The sequence below is a fragment of the Sciurus carolinensis genome, chromosome 1 (assembly GCF_902686445.1).
Source record: "Sciurus carolinensis chromosome 1, mSciCar1.2, whole genome shotgun sequence".
Classification (NCBI taxonomy): Eukaryota; Metazoa; Chordata; class Mammalia; order Rodentia; family Sciuridae; genus Sciurus; species Sciurus carolinensis.
This window is the reverse complement of record NC_062213.1, coordinates 189,935,503-189,961,082: the sequence shown is the minus strand read 5'-3', so window position 1 is coordinate 189,961,082 and position 25,580 is coordinate 189,935,503. Positions and strand designations below refer to the sequence as shown.

The following is a 25,580-nucleotide window of genomic DNA, read 5'->3' as shown; positions in this document are numbered from 1 at the left end:
ACCCTAACCAGCAGGATGGAAGGATTCTTGGGGAACATCTAGTTCAGTTCTTTCACTTCGCAAATGAGGAACAGAGACGGAGATGGGAGGGTTTTTTCTGGGGTCACACAGCAGCAGAGCCAGGGCTGACTTCAGGCCTCCTCCAGTTGCCTGTGCTATGCTGCTCTTCCCATTTTCTAGTTGCAGAAACTAAGATTCCAAGACACTAAATCACTGAAGCCTAGCAATAGGCTGGGGGCAGAATCAGATCTTGGGCCTGCTGACTTTATCCCACCATGTCAGTGGTTCCACAGTGAGGGAGGCAGCTCTCTGCTCACCTTACATTCTGATCAGTCACTTCACAATGACTCAGTGTCACGGTTTTCACCTTGCAACTGAGGAAACTTAAGGCCCAAAAGGGGCAGTGGCTTGCCCAAGGCCACAAGGCAAGTTAACGTTGGAGCCTGGACTAGAACCCGTGGCCCCATGTTGAGTAACACACTTTTCTCTTCCCAGAGGAAGTCAGGGTCCCCAAGACTGGGACCTGCTCAGCACCTGCACAAAGACGGTGAAGAAGATGACGGTGATGATGGCAGTGAGGAACAGGTCACACATGGGGAAGTGCTTCTTATCCAGGAGGTAGCCCAGGGAGAAGGCGATGGCCCCTCTCAGGCCCCCGTAGGCAATGATGAACTGGTCCTTGGGGGTCAGCTTCACAATGCGGAACTTGTTGATGAACCAGGTCAGGCCCAGCACACCTGCCAGGGAGTGGGGAGAGGGGTCAGGCTGTCCCCAGCACCAGGGACTTCAGTGCTTATCCAGGAAGCCTCTACCACTAAGCCACCCAGCTCACTCATTTCCTGGGTCCCTCCGCCCAGGCCACTCCAAATCCCTCAATCCAAGAGCTGGGTGGATCCTTCAGGGGGTTTCCAATTGGGTGTGGTTTGGAGACAACATAGAGGCCTCCAGTGGCTGGAGGTCAAGAGCAGGAAAGGGAAAAGATGAAGCAAGACTGGTCACAAGTTGATACTTGTTAAGTATAAAGGGCACAGGGAATCATTATCCGATTCTCTTGACTTTTCTATGTATTTGACCTTAATACAATATGATTTTAAAGTGCAGACTGGGTCCAACCTCAATCCACAGAACTAGAATTCCTGGAGAATAAGGATCAGGAGCAACAGGGACTTAAAATAGTAACGAGGTAAATGCAGCACTGGCAGGCTCAGGGACACAGCCTAGCCCTTCTTTCAAGGGAGGTGAGTGAGGTCCAGAGAGGGACAGTGGCCTAGCCACAGAGACGAGGCACATTGGGCCCACGGGAGTGGAACCCACAGGTGACCTGGGGATGGCAGAGCAGCTCTGCAAGTACTTGTGACATCCATGCTGTGACGACTAACACTTGGCCCAGAGTCATAGACCTGGGTCTGTGGGCCTCGGCCCCTCCTTAGAAAACCAAAAGGCTCAGGGTCAGAGGGTCTCAAAGACCCCTCACCCTGACACAGTGACTATTTCCAGGGATCATCACCCACTGTGAGCATGGGCTTCTCTCCCCTCAAGGGCCGACCATGGCATTGGCATTGTGGAGAAGGAACATGAGCAGCCAGAAGCCACCCAGAGCCCCTCCAACACACACACACACACGCACACACACACACGCACACACACACACACACACACACACACACACACACAGGCTCACTCCCTCCTCCCGTGGCCTGGGCCCATCCCTCACCCAGCACCCGGGCGATGAGGCAGAAGAGCAGGGTGCTGATGACGAAGGTCCAGTTCCAGTGGTGGGAGCCGGCCACGGTGGAGACGCCGAGGAAGATGAAGATGAGGGTCTCGCTGACGCTGCTCCACATCTTCAGGAAATATTTGATGGTGGTGTGGGACTTGTGGGAGATGTTGGCTTCCACGTAGGGGCGCATCACCACTCCCGAGGCGATGAGTCTGGGGTGGGGGAAGAGCGGGTTCAGGGGTGAGCCGCACCTTCCCGGTGCCCTCCGTGGCTGAGGGCGCTGGGTCGAAAGGTGCCTGTTTACCCAGCACCCGTCAGGGGCCAGGCGCCCTGGGGTGCTTTGCACACCTGTCCTCACTCAATCCCCACATGAGCCCCACAGGGCTGGGTACGGTCTTGCATTTTCAGGTGAAGACATGACTTTTGGAGAAAGTCCCCTGCCCACTGTCACACTTAGCAAGCAGCAGGGCTGAGAGGCACACTAGGGTCTGTCCCATTCCGAACCCTGTGCCTTCTCCCCAAGGCCACACTGCTTCTGCCCAAGGAGAGTCAACAACACACTCCATAGTTTCTTGGGTTTTCTCCCAAGAGTGACTTGCCCCCTCCTCTCAATGCACAGGGGTCCCCACAGGGGCTTTGTTCTAGGTAGTAGCCAGAGTCCTCTCAGCCCGGCATCCACAGTGGGCTCTGCTCCTACTGCCCAGGCCTCCTCCCTACACCCTGAATCTCCCAGTTCTTCCTTCCTCCCTCCCTCCCTCCTTCCCTCCTTCCCTCCCTCCTTCTTTCCTTCCTTCCTTCCTCCCTCCCTCCCTCCTTCCCTCCTTCCCTCCTTCCCTCTTTCCTTCCTTCCTTCCCTCCCTCCCTCCTTCTCTCTCTCTCTCTCTTTCTTTTTCAACCCCTGAGGATTGAACTCAGGGTCACTTAACCACTGATCTGCATCCCCAGTCATTTGCCCTTTTTAAAAATGTTTTAAGACAGGGTCTCGGCTACATTCTTAGGGTCTCACTAAGTTGCTGAGGTTGGTCTGGAACTTGCGATCCTCCTGTCTAAGCCTCCTGAGTTGCTGGGGTGCCAGGCATGTCCCAGGGTCCCTGGGAGCCTCAGCATTTTTGCCTTTCTCCCTGCTGGGAACCCCTCTGCTCCTCACTGCCTCTCCACAGCACCCATCACTCAGACCTGGTAAGATCCCCGGTAAGTCCCTCACTGGGGCCACTGAGAGCAAGGGTGCATGAGGGCCTGTGTCCAGCTCCAACTATGGACTCCCTTCAAGACAAAGGGAGGAAGTGGCAGGGCAGAGACTTTCCGAGGGCAGCCCTGTACCCTGGTTAACTCTAACACAGGCCAGAATGTCCTTTCCAGGTTCCTGAATCCTGCAGAGCCCACCAAAGTGCCCTCTTCTAGGAACCCTCTGATGACCTGCTACCAAGCAGTCCTGGAGCCTGCAGCGTGTCTCATGCCTGGAGCTGGGTCCTGGCGACCTCCCCTACCAAGCGCACAGCCTGCTGTGCCCAGACTCACGCCATGATCCCGGACAGATGGAAGAGCTCAGCGGACAGGTAGGCCATATAACTGTAGAGGAAGACGAAGAGCGGCTCGATGACGCGGATGTGGGAGGTGAATCGCGAGGTGAAGGCTGCGATGACCCCGTAGACCACGCCCACAAACACCCCGCCCAGGGCCACCACGAAGAAGCTCAGGAAGCCGAGGACGATGTCCACAATGCCCACGTGGTCATAGTTGGCAAACTCCTCAAAGAGGTGATACAGGACCTGGGGAGGACGGGCAGGCTGGTGGGCAGGAGGGCAGGGTGGGCCCCCACGGCTCCCTGGGGGTCCACCCGGGGTGATTCCATCCCTTCAGTGGACTGCGGCCACAAGAAGCCGCCACGTGGTAGCAGAGAAACCCTAGTGCCAAGCAGGCGCTCCATGACCAGGGGCCAGAGGGGCCCGCACACGAAACTTGAAGTCGAATGACCCTCTGCTCCTCGCCATGTGCACAGCCAGCGCGCCACCCTGCTTTCGTTTCCCATCTACAGTGGGTTTGAAATGGGCTGCCGGAGGACTGGGCTGGGAAAGGGAAGTGCCGAGAAGCGCCTGGCGCAGTGTTAGCGGCCACTGGTACCCTTACGCCTTCTCCCTCGCCGTCTGACCTCACACCAATCACACTCCTCTCTGGAGGTCATTCTCTTTCAGGGCAAAGCAGGGAAAAGGGTTTCTTTCCATTTCTTTTTGGCACCAGGGATTGAACCCAAGGGCACTTTACACTCAACTATATCTCCGTCCTTTAAAAATATTTTTTATATTGAGATAGGGTCTCAGTAAGTTTCTGAGGCTGGCCTCAAACTGATGATCCTCCTGACTCAGCCTTCTGAGTTGCTGAAATTACAGGCATGTGCCACTGTGCTGGGCTTAGAACAGGTTTTCTTAACCTCTGAATAGACACATGGCCAGGCCACCCCTGACTTAGGCTCTCTGGGCAAGCCTGAGAAATCTCTATTAACAAGCTCCCCAGGTTCAGATGCTGTGGAATTGGAGGGTCTCTAAGGCTTCCCATCTCCTGGACAGGGAAATAAATGGCCCCTTACACTATTGTTGGATGTCTGGGTGGCACTTTATACACTGTAAAGCCCTTTGAACGATCTTTATCCTAGTGGACACTCAACAGCTTCTCAGAAGGCATGCCAGGGAGTGAAACTGAGGCTCAGAGAGGTGGAGCAGCAGGCCGGAGGGCTCCAGCCAGGAGCCGCAGGCCTGGGCCCAGAACTCCTTCCCTGATGGCTGTGGGCTGATGCCGCCCCAGGAGGTTCAGCTTCAAAGTTTCACTTTCCCAGGGGCTGGCACGGTGGCTCCCAGGCCTATGTGAGCCCAGTTATAGACAGCTCTGCCAGGAACTAGTCAGGGAGTTTCCAGGCCTGGTGGGAAGGCGGAACGGGCCTGAGAATCCAAGAGAGGGAACTCTCCAAAACCCTCAGCACCTGGGCAGTCTCTGGAGGCAGAGATGTGGGACCTGGGGAGTGACCTACACAAGGGCACACACCTGATGCCAGGCAGCTCAGGAGCAGCCTTATTGTCTGGGAAACAGGACACTCAAACTCATGCTCAGAGAAAGAAAGGCAGATGCTGGGCACTGGCCAGGCCTCGTGCTGCTTGGACCACAGCTGTCTGGGAGACAGGGCGGGCACCAGCACAGGCAGCCTGGTCAGCAGGTGCGCCTCAGCCCGGAGCTACCTCAGCTCACTCCTGGCCTGCAGGGACCACGGGTCCACAGGGACTAGGGTCCTCATGGTCTACCACCTGGATAAAAGGGGCAAGGCATAGAGGGCAAGGTCCTCCTTGCTGGCCTGATACTACCATCAGCAGCATACAGAAAGGCAGGGTGGCATAGGCCCATGCTTGGGCGCTGGACTAGACTGTGTAGACATGAGTCCTGGCTGCATCACTTATCAGTGAACATAACCTCAGTGCCTGATTCTTCATCTAGAAAAACCAAAATTAATAGTGTCAATCTCATGGAGTTACTGTGCAGATCAGACCGGAAGCACTCGGACCACTACCCCCACCACCTGCAGGGGATGCAGCCATGGGTCTGAAGGGACCAGGTTAGACTTATCCACTTGACCCAAGTACAGTCACTCCCAGTAGTGCCAACCTGAACTCACACCCAGATCCGACTGGCACTCACTGGCTTCACAGACACTAGTGAGCAGAATTCCAGTCATCCAGGGGGATGATGGACTGGTGGTGCATCACAGGGGGAAGCTGAGGCTCCTGTGGTGACCTGGGGCAAGAGCTGGTGCTAGACCAGGATAGAGACTTGCTAATCTTCCCAGCCCCATGAGGAGTCGGCTAGTCAGGAAGAGGAAGCTAAGGCTGCCGGCTACTAGCCACCACAGTCTGTTTCCACCTGGAGGTGTTGCTTCCTGAGGGGCTGGGGCAACAGGGAGTGCGTGAGTGTGTGTTTTCCTGTATGAGCACTTCCTCTTTGAGGGGTCCAGCTTAGGAGAGGGCCACGAATGTGCACACACATGCCTGTTTCCTGAGGAAACTAGCTGGGAGGGTGCCTGCAGTGCTGGTTGGTATGTGAAGTTCCTATGTTGGGTGCCTGTCCTCACTAGGCCCTGGGAGAAAATCACTTTGCATCTATCAAAGATGAGGTCCAGAGAAGTAGAGTCACTTGCTTAAGGTCACACAGCAAGTAAGTGACTAATCCATTTCACTTATCACCTTCTGCAAGTTTGAGGGGCAAGGCCCTTTTTCACAATCTACCCCAAAACTCTGCACATGCCAAATTGTAACTTAAATAGCTTATGGAAGAGCTGAAGGCCCCCTCAGAGATTAAATAGGCCACAAAGAGGAAACTGAGGAACAAGGAGGACAAATAACTTAGCCAAGATAACATCAAAATACAAGTCAGGGAGGGAGCACGTGACCTCGTGAGGCAAGAAGTCAGGCCCTGGAGTGAGACGGACCTGGTGCAAGCACAAAACTGGTTCTATTACATTCTAGCAAGCTATTTAACTTCTTGGAGCCTGTTTCTTCCTCTGTAAAATGAGAACAGTACGTCTCTCCTCAGGTTGTCCTGAGGATGAAACGAGAGAATCCACGTCAAAGTGCTCAGATGGTGCCTGGCCCACAGCAAGCACCAAGTGACTTGGCTCTTTTTATCATTGGTATCAGTGGGCGGGTGAGGGACTGGCTCCTGGACCCGGATTCAGGCCTGTGCCCTGTGTGCAGGGCCCCGGCCCCCTCACCACAGTGACGGCGTCATTGAGCAGGGACTCCCCGAAGACAAGGATGTGTAGCAGCTCATTGATGTGGATCTCCTCGAAGACGGCCAGCACGGCCACTGGGTCCACGGCCGAGATGATGCTGCCGAAGAGCAGGGTGTCGAGGAGGCCGATGTTGTTGATCTGCTCGCCGCCCACCAGGCACACGGCGTACATGAGGCCGCCCAGGAAGAAGGCGTTCCACAGCGTGCCTACCACGGCGAAGATCAGGATGGTGCCCAGGTTCTCTGTGAACTGCCGCAGCGGCAGGAAGTAGCCCGCGTCCAGAATGATGGGCGGCAGCAGGAAGAGGAAGAAGACATCTGACTGCAGGAAGGGGGGCGTCTCGCCCACGCCCTTGATCAGGCCCCCCACCAGCAGCCCCACCACGATCAGCAGGCAGCTCTCTGGGACGATGCTGGAGATGGTGGGGATCACATGGAAACCTGCGGGGGGCGAGAGAACGGGAGGCCGTGGGCTTTCGGGGGAGCCAGAACAGAAGGTTGGGGACAGGGCTGGGGACCGGGAGGGCAGCTGGTGGGAGGTGCTCAGGCTTGGTCTCAGAAGGCCGCTCTGTTAACTCTGAGCCTCGGCTTCCTCGCCTGTAAGATGAAGGGACAATACCAGCTTCACAGGGTTGCAGTATAAAAGCAGTGGCCATGTTTTTAAAGTGCTTTTCTCAAATGATATTCCCAAGCTTTCTCTGTCACTGTCATATAATATTAGAAAGCAGAAATTCTGTATGCTTCCAGAAGGCAGTAATAATAAATTGATTACTAAGGCGCCAAGTATCTAAGGCCATAAACTCTGCCTGAACCCAAGGCATCTTTCCAGACACGAGTTCAGAGAGGCAGACAGACATGAGCTTCACACGAAGAATAGCAATCTAACGATTCTGTCTGAGGGCAGGTGGCGAGTTCTCTGTCATGGAGGTATTTAAGCCAAAGGCAGACAATAGATGATGAAGTGGCATCTAGGAGACAGAAGAAAGCACAGAAGAACTTCAGTGCAGGAAGGAACTCAGGGACATTGCAGCCTGGGGTCTGCAAACCTGCAGAACACATGCAGTGAGCTCTAATCCCAGCCTTACAGGCGGCTGGCATGCTCTCCTTTGGAGGCCAGGTGGCAGCTAGAGACAGGCTCCAAGAAGCCAACAGGGATCAGTTAGCTTCAGTGTGTGAGATTAATCTATTAGTCACTATGCTAAAGCCCAATCTTAACCTAAAGATTCCACTCTAAAGATGGGGAAATTGAGGCCAGAAAGAGGAAGGAATTTGGCCAAAGTCACAGAGCAAATACGTAGCAGAACCAAGAGGGAACGTAGGTCTGACTCCCAGGCGCCCATCAAACTCCATAGTTCTAAACTCAAGCTCTCCTAGCCTTCTGTCCCATGGAGATTCCATATGTCCCTCTGCTTGGGACCCACCAACCACTCCCCCAAGCCAGTCCTGGCCAACATCAACATGCTACTCTTTTGTGGCCCACCTGGGGGTTCAAACCAGAGAGGGCCTCTCTCAATGCCAGGTTTGGCCAGAGCCCCAAGTTCCCTGAGTTATTTGGTTTTGCTTATTTGATTGCTTTGTTTTTGGGTAGGGTGGTGGGTGGAGAAGACTTGGGCATCCTGCTGCATGTTGGGTACTCTAACCCTCAAAGAGAGCGTGACCCTGTGCCCAAGGAGAAAGCTCGCTCCCTCCCCTTCATAGCTATAAGCTCTGAGTAGGGAGATTTCATATCTGTTCATTATTATTTGCCCAGGGCTGAGGACACAGTAGATGTTGAACAAATACCTGCTGATTGGAAAATGCAGAGGGCTGAGACATACCCACATGATTCTGGAGAACCTGTCTGGCCAGACCTTGGCTCTCATTGCCCTGAGTTCCTTGGGCAGGAGGGGGAATTGAAGGCCCAGCTCCTCTCAGTCATTGATGGGCAACAGTAACACAGCTATAAGTCAAGGCTCAACTGAAACCACTATCCTGGCCCAGAACCCTGACACGGTGCCAAGTTCCCAGGAGACACTCAGAATGTGCTGGGAAAAGACACATCTCCATCCTAGGTTGGGAGGGGACCTCAAAACTACCTTGTACATTTTCTTAATTTCAAAACAGAGTTGACCAAAAGTCACCTTTTGTGTTGAAAAGTTCCCCAGCCTTTAGAGTCCACTGCTCACACCCAGCGTTCAGCTCAGAGGAGGGCTAGGTCACGCCGGTCCCAGTCTGTCTTGCTGCAGAGCACAAAGCCCAAATGTTCAGCACTGCCTCTGTCCGCTGGTCTTGCCCCAGCCAACCCTTACGTTTCGGTCTTGCCAAAGTCCTTGCAGTTGCCCCAACTAGCCACATCTTCTTTGCCTGCAAACCTCTGCCTAGTTCGCTTCCTCTCTCTAGACACTATTCCTGCACTTCCACCCCTACCGTGTGGCTGGCACCACGTGCCTGCGACTCCTCCTCCCAAAAGTGTTTTCTGACCACCCATGCCCAGGTCAGGCCAAGAGTCCTTCTCTGACACCCTCCTCTCTCACAACCTTCAATCCGATTCACCCAGGTTCCTCTCACCCCAGCACCCACTGAGGTCAGACAGCCCAGGCAGAAGTAGTGCAGCAGGACCATGGCCCTACCCCAGACCTGTGCTGCCCTCGAGGGGAGACAGGAAGGCATGGGGGTTGCTACAGTGTGGATCTTAAATGTCCCCCAAAGGTCCATGTTTTAAAGGTTTAGTCCTAAGGGTGGCAATATTGGGAGGTGGAGGAATCTTTAAGAGGTAGAGCCCAGAGGAAGTCTTTCGGTCATGGGGGCGTGCCCTGAAGGGGACTGGGGGACACCCAGGCCTCTCCTTGCTCTCTGCTCCCTGGCTGGTGATTTAAGCGGTTTTTCTCTGCCATGTGCTCCTGCCATGGTGTTGCCTCACCGCAGGCCCAAACCAAGGGTCAATAAATCATGGACTAAAACCTGGAAAACTGTGAGCCAAAACAAACATTTTCTCTTTGTAAGTTGATTATCTCAGGTATTTCATTATAGTCACAGAAAGCTGACTGACATGGGGCTTAGGGGAATAGGTCTTGAGGCACAGGTCAGAGACCAGCTTTTCCAGGCCAGAAATCCAGCTCCAGCCAGTGGACCCACCTCAAGTCTCCCAGGTCCAGCCCAGGAAAAAGTACCTACAGCTGCCTTAGGAGGAGACAGAGTCTAAAGAGACAGCCCGGGACAGGCAGATGACAGCTTCTAACTCCACCTAGCAAGGAAGGCTCGGAAAATGCCTCCTACCTTCTGCCATCTGTAGGTCCAAACCACTGAACTTTCCTGGCCTAGGAAATACCAGTGAGCTGGAGGCCCACAGCTCCTGCCTGGGCCAGAGAAGGCATGTAAAGGAAGCCAAGAGCAGTAACAGGAGGGATGCTCACATTCCTGGAGGTCCCACAAGCCAGCACTGTGCCAGAGCTTGGCATGTGCCATCCCACCTGGCCCTCACTGCAGCCTTGTGGAGTGGATACTATCCCCATTTTGCAGAGGACAAAGTGGGCTCTGTGAGGTGGTATAGCTTCCCTGGAGCTGCAGGAGGAACATCACCTTAGCCGAGGTGTCTCAGTGCTGGAGCTGAACACTAATTAGTCCTCTGCTCAAGCATCAGCCATTCTTCTGAGCCAGGCTGGGCTGGGCTGGGCACTTGGGACAGTGCAGTGGCTCCTCAGGCTCTGTACCTCACAGGAAGCTCATGGGGATAGCCATGCTTTTCCGGACTATGGGACTGCCATCCCAGGTAAACACAGCTGGCATTCCTATGGGGCAGAGGAGGAACTGAAGCTCCGAGAAGAGGCAGGATATTCCCTGCTAGGCCACCCAAGACTGGTCCCAGGCCCCTGACCAGGAGACAGAGCACTTCTTCTGTGTAACAGCCCCCAGGGAACTGGCGTGGGAGCCATGTTCCTGGAGCAGGCCTCCCTAGTCTTCTGTTTGGTCCTGCCTCCCAGTGACCAGCAGGAGCTCTGGGCCCTGCCCAGTGCTCTAGGCCTAGGGCAGGGCCGGGTCCAGTCAGCGGGGAAAGGTCTGGATCCACTCTTGGCTCCTTGTCCACCACAGGCAGCACATTACTGGAACGGCTTCCAGGACTGGGGGAGGATGGATCCTGTCAATCCTTCAGGCTCTGGGAAGGAGCGCATGGGGGCCTGTTCTAGCTTGCTCTCTCCCAAGGCCCTGATTCCCCCAATGTTCCCATTCTGTATCCCTGAGGAGTCTCCTCAAAGCACTGGAAGCTTGCTGACTCCAGGTGGGGTGGAAGGGGCAACAGAGAATGGACGGCGTCCCTGAGAGCCTGACAAGGGCCCAGTATTGAGGAAAGATCCCAGGAGGCCAAGAAGTGAGGCAAAACTTCCAACACTCAAACTTAACGACTCTGGTGACATCACCAGGATGGAATCGGGGTGGGGCAGAGGCAGTTAGAATCAGATCCAGAGACATGAGAGCTGGAACAGACCTTGGAGAGCATTTAATTCTCCATTACGTGGATAGAGAAATGGAGACTCAAAGAGAGTCAGTGACCTGTCCATGGTCACATGACCAGTTCCACCACGAGAGTTGTGACGTTTCAAGTCCAGTGATCCATCAAAGCCACACAGCCTCCTTCCAGACATTCTGTCCTCCCAGAGCAAGAAGGCCAGAAGGTGTGGAATTTAGCATCATCCAGCCCTGGGACAAACCCTCAGTCATGTTCAAGGCTGGCCTCCCCTTGAAGAGAAGAATGGGCGAGAAATGTTTCTTATTCCATCCAGTGTAGGTGGTAGTCTGAACACACACACACACGGCATGCCAGCAGACACATCACCAAACCTGGGGTTGGCATGGGTTCCCAGTCACTCTGCAGCTGCTCTGTCCTTTGCCATGAAAATGTTTTATCTACATCTCTCAGATCATCCCCATCTGCTCAGACCGGCACAGTGGAGCAGGCAAGGCTGCCCCAGGTCACCCTCAGTTGCCAGGGTGACCAAATATTCTGATCCCTCGGAAGTCAGAGGGGAGTGCTGGGAAGAGGGGTCTCTGAGGCCCACTGGAGTGCCAGGTCACCAGGGACCCAGGGGCAGGCTGGGGGCTCTGCCGCCCTACTTCCAGGCCTGAGGACGGCTCTGGGGCTGCAACTCGGCCAGGTCCCCAGGGATTCCTAGTTGTACAATGATTCCATTTCTTGAACTCCCTCTTCAACTGCCCCAGCAACCAGTCTCAACTACAGCAATGAAAGGTAATACCTCACCATGAAAGCCCAGCACTCTACAGTTTGGAGCAGGGCACGCTGATACTTTTTACATTTGTCTACTCCTTACCACAGCTCCAGGAGGTCTCAATTTTAAAGTGAGGAAATGAAGGCACAGAAAAGTTAAACAACCTGCTCAGCATCACACAGCTGCCAGCTGGGATCCAAAACCCAGGTGCACTGGCTCTGGAGTCTGTTATTCTTAGCCACTTGCTACATTATCCCTAGATTTAGTCTTATTTTGTTTCCAAGGGGAGTATCCACACAGGACTAGAGATGCAGAGCAGTTCCCAGAGGCTCAGAGGTAGCCATTTCTTTCCATGAGCCCTTCTCCAGGGACGTCTCCCCACTGCCCCCCTTCCTCTCTTGGAGCCGAGTACAGTCCTTCCACCTGTGAAGCGTGCCCCTCCCGGAAGCCTTCTGGAGTTAACTGAGCGGGGAGGGGTCAGTCTTTTCTATCAACCCAGGGCAGTAAGTGGGAATTATCAGACTGTTGATTCTTCCCCCACCAAGTCTGGCTGTGGGGCAGGGAGAAAGATAAACTAGATTGGAAGTGACTCAGTCACTTCCCCAGCAGGTTCCCAGTCAGACTGGCAGAGGAGACAGACACGTGGCATTAGCCACCCTGCCCTGTATTCCCACCTCCAGCAAATTGAACTCCAGTCAGGGTGTAGCCACCAACTAGTGGGGTGGTCAATTTTCCCACCTGTGCAAAAGCCTATTTCAGAGGGTGTTTGGAGCACAAGAAGAGATAATAATGGTAAAAAAATACCAGCCAACGCTGCTGTTCAATGCGAGCAAAAGTGGTGACGGTCATCTTCTTCAAAATCTGAGCATAACATGCATATAATATGACCTATTGGTGTATGTGCATCCATCACTGGGCTATAAGCCCCCGAGGGTGGGAACTTTCTAGAGTCATCTGGGTATCTAGCTTCTAGCATGGAGTAGGCATTGACTTTGTAAACTGAGATTACACTTATTTGTTAGATATAAAGGGATGGCTATGTGCCTTCAAGAGCAGATGTTGTGGGCTAGGGATATAGCTCAGTTGGTAGAGTGCTTGCCTTGTAAGCACAAGGCCCTGGGTTCAATCCCCAGCACCGCAAAAAAAAAAAAAAAAAAAAGAGCAGGGGCCATTGGAATTGGAATCAACAGAAGCATGCCTGAAGAGAAGGATCAGGCTGGGCATGGTGGCACACACCTCTAATCCCAGTTACTTGGGAGGCTGAGGAAGGAGGCTTTCAAGTTCAAGGCCAGCTTAGGCAACTTAGCAGCCTCTGTCTCAAAAATTTTAAAAGGGCTGGGGATGTAGGGAATGTCACTAAGTGGGAGAATGCTTGTCCACCATGCACCAGGCTCTGGGTTCAGTCCCTAATGCCACACACGCGCATGCGCACACACACATACACGCACGCACACACGCGCAGGCGCACACACAAGGGGGGGGGGCAAGAGTCCTCCAAAAAGCCTAGTACACAGTAGCCTTCATATGGATACATGCATAATGAATTAATGAAAAACAAGGAAAGAAGGCCAACAGGAAGGCAGGTTGACTGCCCCCAAGGTGCTGCCAACATCCAAACATGAGGGCCCTGTGAAGACGAATTGAGAGGCTGTATTTTAAAGCACTTAGCACAATACCTGGTACATGTGTCATTTGCTCTCTGTAACTGGGATGGTGGTGCCACCTCTAGAGTGGCTGGAAGTGTCACCGAGATCATATAATTAGAACTCCTAGCCCACAGCAGTCACTCAATGAATAACACCTAAAAAAAAAATTGTAAACCAATAATGCCCACTCAGTAGGGCTGCATGTGTTGTGTCCTACTGTAAGACATGCCCCCCCAGCACCGGGAAGAAGGAAAAGACGCTGACACACACAGTATTGGGCTCGGTGCTGTGCTGGGCTGTTCCACACCTCCTCTTATTTCACTTTATACATGACCCCAGGTGACAGGTGATGAGACTGAGGGTCAGAGAGGTGAGGTGACTTGCCCAAGGCTCCCTAGCTGGGAAGGGCAGTCATAATTAGAAACCAGGGCTCCTAATTGCCAGTTCCTTGTGCCATGCTGCTACTGAGAAAACCAAGCCTGTCAGGATCCACAGGAAGAGAATTCAAGTCTGCAATGTGCCTCCCCCACAAACACAGCCATAAATAAGTCTGTACATTGCAGGTACAGGAATGGTTCCCATCCCCAGTCAATCTCTGTGCCTTTTCCAACATTGTTCCAGAGAGCGCCTCTTAGGTCAATCAACATTTTAGGGTGTCCTGCTAGGCTGGGGAGACAGGGTCCCACCCTCCAGGAACATCAGCGTTTGTTGGGAAAGAGCTGAAAGTCTCGCTAAACACACAAGTGGCAATGCTGGGCACCTGAGGCCTGGAGAAAAGAAGGCTGAGCCAGGGGACCAGACCCAGGTTCCAGGCTGGGCTCTTCCCTGCAGTAGCCATGAGCTTTGGGCAAATCATTACACCGTGGAAGGGCCTCAATTTCCTCATGCGCCAGCAAGTGAGAATCAAGCACCTTGTACACTGTGAAGTGACAGAGGTGGCTGATCAAAGACAGGGAAGGACAGAAGCGCCATGGCAGGTCAGAGGGGGCTGAGTAATAAGCAGAGTGATGCCGCCAGGAGTCACCTCTGGCCTAGCAAGAAAGGCTGTTCCAGAGCCAGACACTGTGATCAAAGATTCCGGGGCTAGGAAGCTTGGCCCTGGGGACAAGCTCCCTCCCAATTTATAGTCCCTCTCTTCTCACCCTTCTGACTCCATGGATTCTTCTACTCCAATTACCAGAAGTTTCCCAACCCCATCTCAGCATACAGTGGGAAACTTCATCTTGAACTTCTACCCACTTCTCAAAAGGCAGTCAGCTGTTGCCTCCTCTGAGAAGCCTTCCCTGCACACCTTGGGCTGAGTCTCGTGCGCCTCCAAACAGAGGAGCTGGATGCTCTGTAGTTAGCGCTCAGGTCTGTGAGGCACCCCAACACACAGCTCTGGGCCCTGCAAAGGTGACGCCCAGGAAATGTGGCTTAAGAGAACGATGGCCGCTTCCCGAAGCATGTGGGACGAAAGCTTGGTCTTGAGGATGGGACAAGATTAGGCGCAAATGATCAGAGTTAACCTCCAAAGCCACCGGAGGCTGCTGAGGCCTACTGCCAGCCTGGAAATGAGGCTGAATACAGGGAGCTGCTGACACGTGGTCCTGAAGCAGGCAGACACTACAGGACTTGAAGGTCCCCCAACCTTGGGGCTGGGCCACAAGCCTGGCCCTGAAGGCCCCTGTCCCAGCCTGCAGCCAGGTTCTACTGCCCTGGGGCTCAAAGACCTATTTTGTAGCCCCCCCACTTCATCTCACCCCACACCCGAGCAGCATGCTTTGGTGTCCCGAGCTCTCCACGAAACCATGTTGAATGAATTCCACTCGGCAGATTCTGTGCCCCCGCAGTGAGGCGGAGGATGACTCACACAGGGGGAGGGGAGGGACAGGGACCAGGACAGCAATAAACAGCGTGTGTTGACAGGAGACAAAACAACAGGCAGCAACAGTGCCTGGCAAGGGGAGAGGCTCCAGCAGCCAGCAGGGAGGTCACCTGGGTAGGAGCAGCTCAGGGGGTGGGTTTTACTTGGGACAGGTCAGGTAGAACCTCTAGCTCCTGACTCTCAGGGCTGGATTGGACCCCTGGTAGGTGACCATGTGATACGCACTGGTCTGACTTTCTCAAAATGAAAATACGTTTCTTTGGCGAGTTGCTATCTATTCATTTTGTGGTTCTGGGGCTGACCTTGAACTTTCTAACTGCCTCAGCCATCCCAAGTTGCTAGGATTAAAGGTGTGAGCCACCATGCCTGGCTTGCTTTGAGGATTTTAAATAGAACCCGTGGTCATTTGAAAAAAATCTTTCCCAACAATATATAAGTGCTTTTAGGTAGGAGAAACATCTGGTGCTTCTCCCCCTTTACCTAAGCCTGCTATCCCAGCCCCTACGCCAATCCACACTATTAAGTTTCAAACTTTTCTGCATCTCTAGTTTTAAAATCATGTGTAAATGGAAGATTTCACCATAGAGAAATGATAAATATTTGAGGAGGTATATGTTTAATCTATTTTAAACATTACACAATGTGCACATTTTGAAATGTCACATGGTACCCCAATAATAATGTATAATATTTTTTTCTCTTTTTGTGGCGCTGGGGAGTCAGATCCAGGACCTCACACATGCTAGGCAAGTGCTTGACCATGGAGCTAGACCCTCGGCCACTGATATGCACAATTTTGATATTTTTGTGTATCAGTTAAAAATAAATTTAATTTAAAGAATTACATGAGGGCCGGGTTTGTGGCTCAGTGGCAGAGTGCTTGCCTAGCATGTGTGAGGCACTGGGATTGATTCTCAGTACCACATATAAATAAATAAAATTAAGATTCATCGACAACTAAAAAAATAATTTAAAAAATTACATGTAAACAGTCAAACTGCTTCTGTGGGGCAGAGATTGCTCTAAATACTTTATAGCAGTATCTCATTTAATTCTCTCAACAGCTTTAATGCAGTGGGTACTGTTGTTATCCCCGTTTTAAGACACACAAAGAGAAGGTCAGAGGATGACTACTACTCGCCCCAAGAACACACAGCCAGGGCTACACAGCAATGTTCGGAGCCACCTGAGGCGAAGCTGACCCTACCCTCCTCTCCACCCCTGCCTGTGAAGCCACCTCCCATGGTGTTGCCTTGCCTGGGCCGTGGAAGCTGAGTGGCCCCACAGTGCATGGGGGCAGAGGCAGGTTTCTCCAGGAGCTCCGCGCAGGCCTTCCTCGCCTGTGTTGCTGGCAGCGAAGTCTTGGCTTCTGGTTTCTCTCTACTGTCACCTAACCCAGTGGCACTGCTGGCATTAGAAAAATCTAAATGACATTCCCAGCAAAGGGGGCTGTTTTAGGCTCCCAAATTTCAACCTTGGAGGGTGGGGGAAGTAAAAACAGAATGCTGGGTGGCCTTGGTGTGTGGCTCCCCAGCTCGGGCTGGCCCTCCCATGACCACCTGTCGCTGGTCTGTCTGCCTCTCCAGCTGCTCTCAGGACTTACAGCCAGGAGCTCCAAGTGCCAGTTTGTCCCACACCTGAATTGTGACAGAGGTGGAGGAGAAATGAGAGGTTCCATTTCTAGAAACTTTACAGCCACAGTAAAGCTGGTTTTTCTCTTCTTTTGGGTGGGGGATTGGGTATCGTGTGCAAAATGTAAATTTGGGAGAAAACCTAAATTGGGCATACAAAATACCTGTTGTTTCCAATGTCCCTTCCAGTTGAAATCATTTAGCTTAGAAGCACTAAATTGTATAAAATCTATTATACATAACTTGAACTTGCTTGAAATGTCATACTTGGATATAGTGATGGGAAATAGAGAGGCTGAAGAAAGCAACACAAAGAATTCCTACAATTTGGGGCTGGGGATATAGCTCAGTTGGTAGAGTGCCTGCCTCGCAAGCACAAGGCCCTGGGTTCAATCCCCAGCACTGCAAAAAAAAAAAAAAAAAAAAAAAAAAAAAAAAAAGAATTCCTACAATTTCTGGACAACTGCTTAGAAAAAAGCCCAATCACAGCATCCCATTTTTTCTTTTCTCCTCTTTTTTTCCTTCCTTCCTTCCTCCCTCCCTCCCTTCTTTTTTTTTCTTTTTGGTTGGTACCAGGGATTGAACACAGGGTGCTGTACCACTAAGCCACATCCCCAGCCCTTTTTATTTTTTGAGACAGGGTCTTGCTAAGTTGCTAAGGTTAGCCTCAAACTTGTGATCCTCCTGTCTCAGTCTCCCAAGTTATGGGGTCTACAGGTGTGTGTCACGGTGCCTGGCACAACATCCAACTCTCAAGGGCTATTTGGCAGGGCCTGGGGGTTGCATAGAAGAACAAGTGTCAGGTGGCACTGGCTGGGTAGGGGACAGGCAACAGCAACCTCAGGGAGGTGACTGGACCTTTCTGTTCTTCACAGCTCAGCTAGTTTTGGAGGTCTGTTGCATGCTTGCAGTGTCTGCACAGGGATAAAGCAGGGGTGTCAGCCACCCCTCATCATGGACATCTTGGTGACTCTCAGAGGACAAAGCTCGGCATAGACCAAGAGGATGAGGAACTTCCTGGAGGGGTGCAAACAGCGGGTACAGGAGTGGTGAAGACGCAAGGTGATTCTCATCTACCTGTCCCCAAACCTGCTCCTCCTTCAGTTGCTTAGGCCCCAACCCTGGACTCACCCTGACCCCTTTCTGCCTTTCTCATTCCTCATCCAACCATGGACAAGTGTGCTGGCTCTTCCTTCTGGATGTGGCCCACTGGGCCCCCTTCCACCTCCTCTGCTAACACTGGACCCGTCACATGACCACTCACCTAGCCCACTGCCGCAGCACTGATCCGCCTCCTGCGTCCACTCTAGCCCCCAGGCTCTTGCCACAGCAGCCAAGAGTGAACCTGCCAGAGACTTTTCACCACACTTAAATCTCCACTCACTCCCCTCCAGCCCTCCTGGCCTTGCTTTTCTTTGAGCATACATGTGATTCCACCTCAGGACTTTGCATTTGCTGTTCCCTCTGTCTGAAACCTCTTTGCCAGGCTCCCTTCCTCCCTTCAAGTCCCTGCTCCAGGCCACTCCTCAGGGAGGTCCTCCCCGCCCTCTCTATCCTCTCACCCTGCTTTATCTTTCCTATGGCACTCATCACTTCCAGACTGTCTGTGAGTGCTTACTGACGATTCCCACCAAGAACCAAGCTGCGTGAGGCTGGGTTCTGTCCCCACCACTGATGTGTCCCTGGCACCCAGACTCGTGCCTGGCATGCAGTAAGCCCACACTTGATATCTGGTGAAGAGATGGTTATCTCTTGTCTCATCACCATCCCAGGTTATAGTGAGGGGTCACATGAGAGCAGAGCACAGAGCACAGAGCACGAGACCCTGTCGGGCTGGGTTAGTAATATCCTGTGGCCCAGAGTCCTGCAGAGTGGACACGTGGTTCTCTACTGCACTGGGCACTGGGCTACTCTGACTCCCTTTCCAGACCACAGGCAAGGTCCTACCTGGAGCAAGGGAGGACCCCGTCCTGTTCATCTCTGACTCTCCGGCACAGAGCAGAGTGTAGGGCAGGGATTGAGACCTGCGAGTTGAGCCTGTGGGGCTACTGAGGGCTACGTTCCTGTTCTCTTCCTCTCCAGCATTTGATGCCAGCCTGTTGGTGCTAAGCTACCTCTGAACTGGCCGTTGCCTCGAAGGAGGTAAGAGTCGGGAGGCACTGTGAAGGCCTTGCAGGTACGCAGCAGCACCTGGCAAGGCAGGACGAGGGAAGGCAGGTGTAGGAAGAGGAGTTCCACTGGGAGCAACCGGCAGCGAAAGCTGCAGAGGCAGTCATTACCTAGACGGCCATAAAGCGGTCTTTCCTCTGGCCCTCACACGACCCTGGACAGTGGCTAGTAGACAAGGAAAGAGAAGTTCAGAGAGGTCCAGAGACCCAAGATCACACGGTGGCAGTGGAGGCAGGTCACAGTCCCAGAACTGCTGACTTCCAGTCCAGTGCTCGCCTAAGGCCAGATGGTGAAAGGTCTGAAATACGCTGCGGGGGTGCTGGGGGTAGATTCCTAATCACCCTGAAGAACCAGGTGGAGCTGACCAGACACCCCAGGGAGAAAATCAAGGGAGGCACTGACCACCCAGGCTCATCCTCCTGGGGTGGGGCAGAGCTGTCCAACGGCCCAGCCATTAAGTCTCGGTTCCAGGGATGGCTGGCACTGCCTCCTGCACGACACCTCCCCCTCTAACCTCCCAAAACTTCCAGAGACCAGAGGGCTACAGTCAGAGGGAGGAAGGGGCTGGGAACAGTGCCCACATCTGTATTCCCAGCTACTCTGAGGCAGGAGGATTGCAAGTTTGAGGCCAGCCCGGGCAACTGAGTGAGACCCTGTTTCAAAATAAAAGTTTTTAAAGGCTGGGGTACAGTTCAGGGGTAGCACACTTGCCTAACATGTATGAGGCCCTGACTTCCATCCCCAGTACCATGAGAAAAAAGGGAAAAAAGAGCGAGTCGAGCCCAGGCTAGGGATTCAGGAGATCTCCGGCCTCAGTCTCTCCGTCCCCAGAGGCTTTTGAGAGCTCTGGCATCTGATGGAGGAGCTCTGGACAAAGCCAGGCTCTGCAACGCTCACCATCTCTGTCTCTGCCAACAAGTGCAGCATCTGGGCCCAGTGATGGTGCCACAGCAAGATCATGGGGCAGGGCAGCCTAAGGACCCCTGGCCTGCCAACCGGAGGGGCTTCTGCTCTAGTTGGAAGCTTAACTTCTCTGTGGCCTAAGGCAAATCACCTACTGTGCTGAGCTCAGTTTATTCCTCCTTCACTGGGATAAGAAATGCCCACGGCACATGGTTACAGGGACCAAGAAGAGGGAATGGAGGTGAAAACACACCAAAGAAAGCAAAAGCCACCAGCCACCTGGAGAAGTACAGCCATCATTGACAGTTCTTTTTGTTTTTTTGCTTGTTTTTGTTTTTAATTTAGAAACAGGTCTTGCCAAGTTGCCCACCTGAGTAGCTAGGATTGAGGTGTGTACCACCACGTCCAGCTGACAGCTCTGCTCTCAAGGAAGACACAAGGCTGTGGGCATAAGATCCCAGGAGTGGAGGGCTCGCCTAGAGTGTGCAAGACCCCAAGGTTGATCCCCAACTCTGCTCCCCGCCTAGAAAATCAAGAAAGACGCAGGGGTAGACAACAGCACCTTGGATGGCGGTGGGAGGTGAAGGAGCTTCTCCTTCCTCAAGGGGGCATGGCAGGTCTGTTCGGGGGCTGGCATATTCTGTACCCTCGTGTGGCTGCCGCCTGCCCTGATGTGGGCTCAACATCAGCACAGCTAGGGTGCAAAAGCAGGAGGGTTGGGCCCTCTGCTGGAGTAGAGGTTATTCACTGCCTGGCACACACTGGGGGTGCAGCCCGCCCCATAGCCAGGCCCTAGTGAGGTAAGGACCCAGTGGCCAGGGCAGCAGGCTATGCTAGAGGCAGCTTCTACTTAGGACTGGGTATCCAGCACTCTGGAGCCTATGGCACAGGGACAGGGACCCCACATTCAATCTGGGAGATGCTGAGAAAGAGGCCTGGGAAGGGAGGCATCAGAAGAACAAGTAGAAAGTCAGCGTAGGGATCTGTCCAGAGTTTCAACCCAGATTCAGCTACCAGTCAGGGAAGCAGGAGGGTTCCATGGAACCAGGCAGCCTGGTCTCCTGCCACCAACCAGCCACGGCTCCTTGGCAGGTATTCAACCTCTGGCCCTCACTGTCTTCATCTGAAAAGGGTGGCCCAACAATTTCCATCTCAAGGGGCTGTTCTGTAATTAATAACATGAAGAGAGATTCTGCAGAATGAGAGAAAACCTTCGCCAGCTGCTCCTTTGGCAGAGGACTGATACTCAGAATATATAAAGAACTCAGAAAACAATACCAAGCTGGGTACGGTGGCACAAACCTGTAAACCCAGCAATACAGGAGACTGAGGTAGGAGGATCCCAAGTTCAGACCAGCTTTGGCAACCTCGTGAGACCCGGTCTCAAATTTAAAAAATAAAAAGGACTGGGGATGTAGCTCAATGGTAAAGTGCCCCTGGATTTAATCCCCAGTACCCAAAACAAAACAAACAAAACACTTACCACACACACACACACACACACACACACACACAAATTCCATCAACAAGTGGGTAAGTGAACTAAATAGGCATTTCCCAAAAAGCACAAAATAGCCAACAAATATATGAAAAAAAACGTTCAACATCTCTAGCAATTAGGGAATACCAACCAAAACTACAATGAGATTTCATCTCACTCCTGTTAGAATGGCAATTCTCAAGAATACAAATAATGATAAATGCTGGAGAGGAAATGGGGAAAGGAATTCTTATACACTGTTGGTGAGACCATAAACTGGTACAGCCATTATGGAAATCAATGTGGAGGTTTCTCAGAAGACCAGGATTGGAACCACCATATGATCTAGTTATACCATTTCTCAGTACGTATCCAAAGAACTAAGAAGTTAGCATACTATAATGATACATGCATACCCAGGTTTATAGCAGCACAATTCACAACAGCCAAGTTAGAAAACCAGTATAAATGCAGTGTATGGGTAAGAAAGTGTGGTGTATATATATATACAATGGAGTATTATTCAACTATAAGAATGAAATCATGTCATCTACAGGAAAATGGATGGAATTAGAGAACATCATGTTAAGTGAAGCAAGCTAGACACAGAAAGTCAAGGGTCTTAGGAAAATAGAAAGGAGAACAGTGGAAGAGAGAAACGGATTCCAGGGGAGAGATGAGAGGAGGGTAAGGAGGGACCAGGGAATGAAACTGACCAGATTATACTAAGTCCGTGTAAGAATACGTCACAATGAATCCCACCGTAATGTATAAGTACTATGCACCAATAATTAAACAATAACAAAAAGATAAGTCTACAAAAACAAAAAAAGCAAGAGCTGTTTTGAGCAAGTGATAAGATTATATGCCTCAGCCAGACATAGTGGCACATGCCTATAATCCTAGCTACTCGGGAGGCTGAGGTAGGAGTATCACAAGTTCAAGGCCGGCTTCTGAAACTCAGTCAGATTCTATCTCAAAATAAAAAATTAAAAAGGTCGGGGGTGTAGCTCAGTGATAGAGCACTCCTGGATTCAATCCCCAGTACCAGGGGAGAAAAATTATGGACCTCAAGTTGGAGCCAAAGAAAGCACTCAGCCAAGGGTACTGTCCCATCTCTGCATCCCCCCACCCGAGTCCTACAGACAGCCTACTGGCTTCTGGACACAGCTGCCAGAGAAGTGGCCAGAGGCCCCTGCAAAAGCAGAGCTTGGTACCCTGTCCCTGTCATCTTAGTTTCAGACTGAGTCTAACCAAAGGAGTCTCCAGGGAACTGAGGGAAGCAGAAGCCCTTTGGAACCCCATAAAACATGCTCCTTGTCAACTGTAAAATCTGGAAAACTTCCTCACAGACTGTGAGGTGTGCCCAGGCTCTGTAAAAGCTGAACGCTCCCGTGCACATGCAGGTTCCCTGAAGCCCTAAGCAGGTGGGTCCCTGAGGCAAGTTGGCAGGGCTGAGGCACCCATCTCCAGGTGACGTCCTGAAAGTTTCCCACATGCTTCATCTGAAGACAGTCCAGCTGGCTGAGCCCCAGGAAGGTGGGGGACACAGTGCATGCTGGGAGGGCCTCTCCCTGCCTCCTCTCCCCAACACTGGGGATGGTTTGTCACTCATGCTTCTAGGAGCCAGGAGATGTACTGAGTGGATGGGAGAGCTGAGCATGCTCAGAGAAGGCTGCCCTTTAGAGGACACTGCAGAGAAGTGATGAGGCCATGGCCAGCAGCAGGCCTTGGTCCCAAACCAGGTGGGTCCAAGACTCAAAGCCTCTCCTGGGGCAGAAGAGGGGTGGGAAGAAGGCATAGGAGATTAGAAGAGGCAGGGTCTTCCAAGACCATCCAGTCTAACCCCTGTTTCACAGATGCAAAAAAATGAAGTCCAGCGAGGGTCAGGGACTTGGCCAAGGTCACACAGCTAAGTGGTAGCAAAGCAGGGACTTCCACTCACAATGATCTACCTCAAAACTGGTTCTCAGGAAGAACTCGAAGCTGACCCCAAAACCACATGCACTTTGTTTTAACTACCTTTTTCTGAGCACCTCAGTTCTGTATACCTTAACCTCATGATTCTCCTCACAGCCCTCTGTTTAAGTGTCAACTTCCTCATTCTACTGGTGAAGAAACTGAGGCAGAGAGTGGTAAAATGACTTACCCCAGGCCCCACAATCTGTCTTTCTGACTGCAGAGCCATGGCCCCTACCACGCTGCCTGCAGCTCTCGATCTTTTCTCTGGACCAAATGGGAAGTGTGGGTAGCAGAAGCCCAGGCAGGGTTCACTGCCATCTCTTTACCTCTGGCCCCTCTAAGACCCAGAGCAATATCAACAGGCCCTGGTTTTGTGTGTGCCCTGTAAGAAGCAGGAGCTATCTGGGACCCTAGCGAAGGGGAATGGGGTTCTATTGGCAGCACCTCTCCGGCCTGGGTCTGGCCTGCCGGCCTCTGCTTCGCACCGTGTGCATTGCCTTGGGGACACAATGCAAGGCAGACATTACTGTTTCCACTTTCCAGTGGAGAAACTGGCTTAGCTTAAAAAAACTTGCTCAAATGACACACAGGCAGTAAGCAACCAAACTGGTATTGGGGTTCAGGAATGCTTGACTCCAGAGGCCTTGCTCTGCCCTCACGCCAGACCTGGTAACTGCCTCCTGTTGATGCAGGGAACAAGGAACAGGTTCTGAAGGAGACCAGGGCTGGAGGCTGGGAGCCCCTGAGTGAAGAGTGGTGCAGAAGGCCAGGAGTCCCAGGCAGGGTGAGGGGCTGCCTGCCTGCCTACTTGCCTGCCAGCTAGCCCACCCCACAGAAGCAAGTGCACAGGGCCCAGGAAGGAGATAAGGGAGCCTTTGTTGGTGCCTGCTTCCGCCTGGCCGGGTGCTGGCTGCTGGGTCTGCACAGGCCCATTGTGTGGTCCTGCACAGGGCACAGAGGCAGGCTGTGCGTGCCTCCCTGCGGCAGGGCAGGGCAGATGCCCGTGGCAGCTGGAAATGGGGAAGCAGCCACCACTGGGCAGGAACACAGAGGATCTGGAACTTGGGTGGCTTTTTCTCATCAGCTCAGTCACCCAGCTTACTTGTGAGATGGGGATGTGGGTGATAATGATAGCTTGTACTTGTTGAGGGTTTCTTAGTACTCACAACCATCCAGTGAGCTAGGCACTGTTGCACACATACCACAGATGAGGAAACTGAGGCTCACAGAGGCAAGGTGCTTGAGATGACCTAGCTAGTTCAGGCTCAGAAAGTTGCTTCAAGAGCCAGTTAGTGCTGACCCTCCAGGGCGTTTCTCAACAGTTCCTCATCTGTACCTCTGAGAAAATGGTCTGGGTGACGACTTTCTCAATGCTCCAAAGGCGGTCTCAGAAGGCCCACAGGAGCAGGCGAGGCTCAGCATGGTAACCAAGATGGCTGCTGTTGGTGGAACGGAAAGAACACTTCCTGAACACCAGTCCCCATGCTGCCCTGATGCTTTCAGTAAGTGAGGCGCGGGGCCTCCCGTCTGCTCAACTGTATAATGAAGGGAGGGGACTAACAACCTCAAACAGCTCTTGCACTCTGACGTCCCAGCATTCAAGGTCATCCAGGTTCACGGCTTTCCTAGTAAGTTAGTTGACCTCTCTGGGCCTCAGGGGCCTCCTTTAAAATTGGTAATGCTCTGCTGTCCTCACGGGAGCAGGTAGGACCACCTGCGACCATGAAGGCAAGGGGCCCAGGGGAGCAGGTAAGGTCAGCACTGGAGCATGAGGGGATGGTGCCTCCCTCTTCTGGTGCAGGACTTTCTCATCGCCACTCACTGCCACCACGACATGCGTCACTTCCAGCCCACGCCCTGAGAGCAGATACCAGGGCTCTCCCTGGACCCGCCCTGGGCCAACAGGGCACTCCCAGCTGGCCCTGCCTGGCTCCCTGATTATCACTGCCTTGACATTTTCACAATGGGCTGCCGCACCAAGAGGGGGCAAGACCTGGGGCACCAGGAGCCACTGCACCTGGTACCAAGCACAGAGGCTAAACACCTGGGAGAGGAGGGCCCACCTGGGCTGCACTATGCAACCCTCACCATGCCAGATGCCTCCTGGGACAGAGCAGGTGAGTGAGGCCAAGGCCTCAGCCACACCAGTCAGGTGTTTCCAATTTTTGTTGTTGTTGTCATTCTTTTTAGTTATTCATAACAATAGGATTCATTTTAACATAATCATCAAA

At 52.7% G+C, this 25,580-nt stretch overlaps 1 protein-coding gene across 1 annotated transcript in view; it reads right to left on the bottom strand.

The window, feature by feature from the left end:
* Window positions 1-25,580, bottom strand: part of Slc9a1 (solute carrier family 9 member A1) — a 54,145-nt gene that overhangs the window by 6,324 nt on the left and 22,241 nt on the right. The window contains exons 2-5 of the mRNA XM_047560935.1: window positions 6,471-6,931; window positions 3,239-3,489; window positions 1,715-1,932; window positions 535-737 (exon numbers count right to left, since the gene is read on the bottom strand). Coding sequence (XP_047416891.1) covers window positions 535-737; window positions 1,715-1,932; window positions 3,239-3,489; window positions 6,471-6,931 — 1,133 coding nt within the window. The remainder of the gene's footprint in view (window positions 1-534; window positions 738-1,714; window positions 1,933-3,238; window positions 3,490-6,470; window positions 6,932-25,580) is intronic.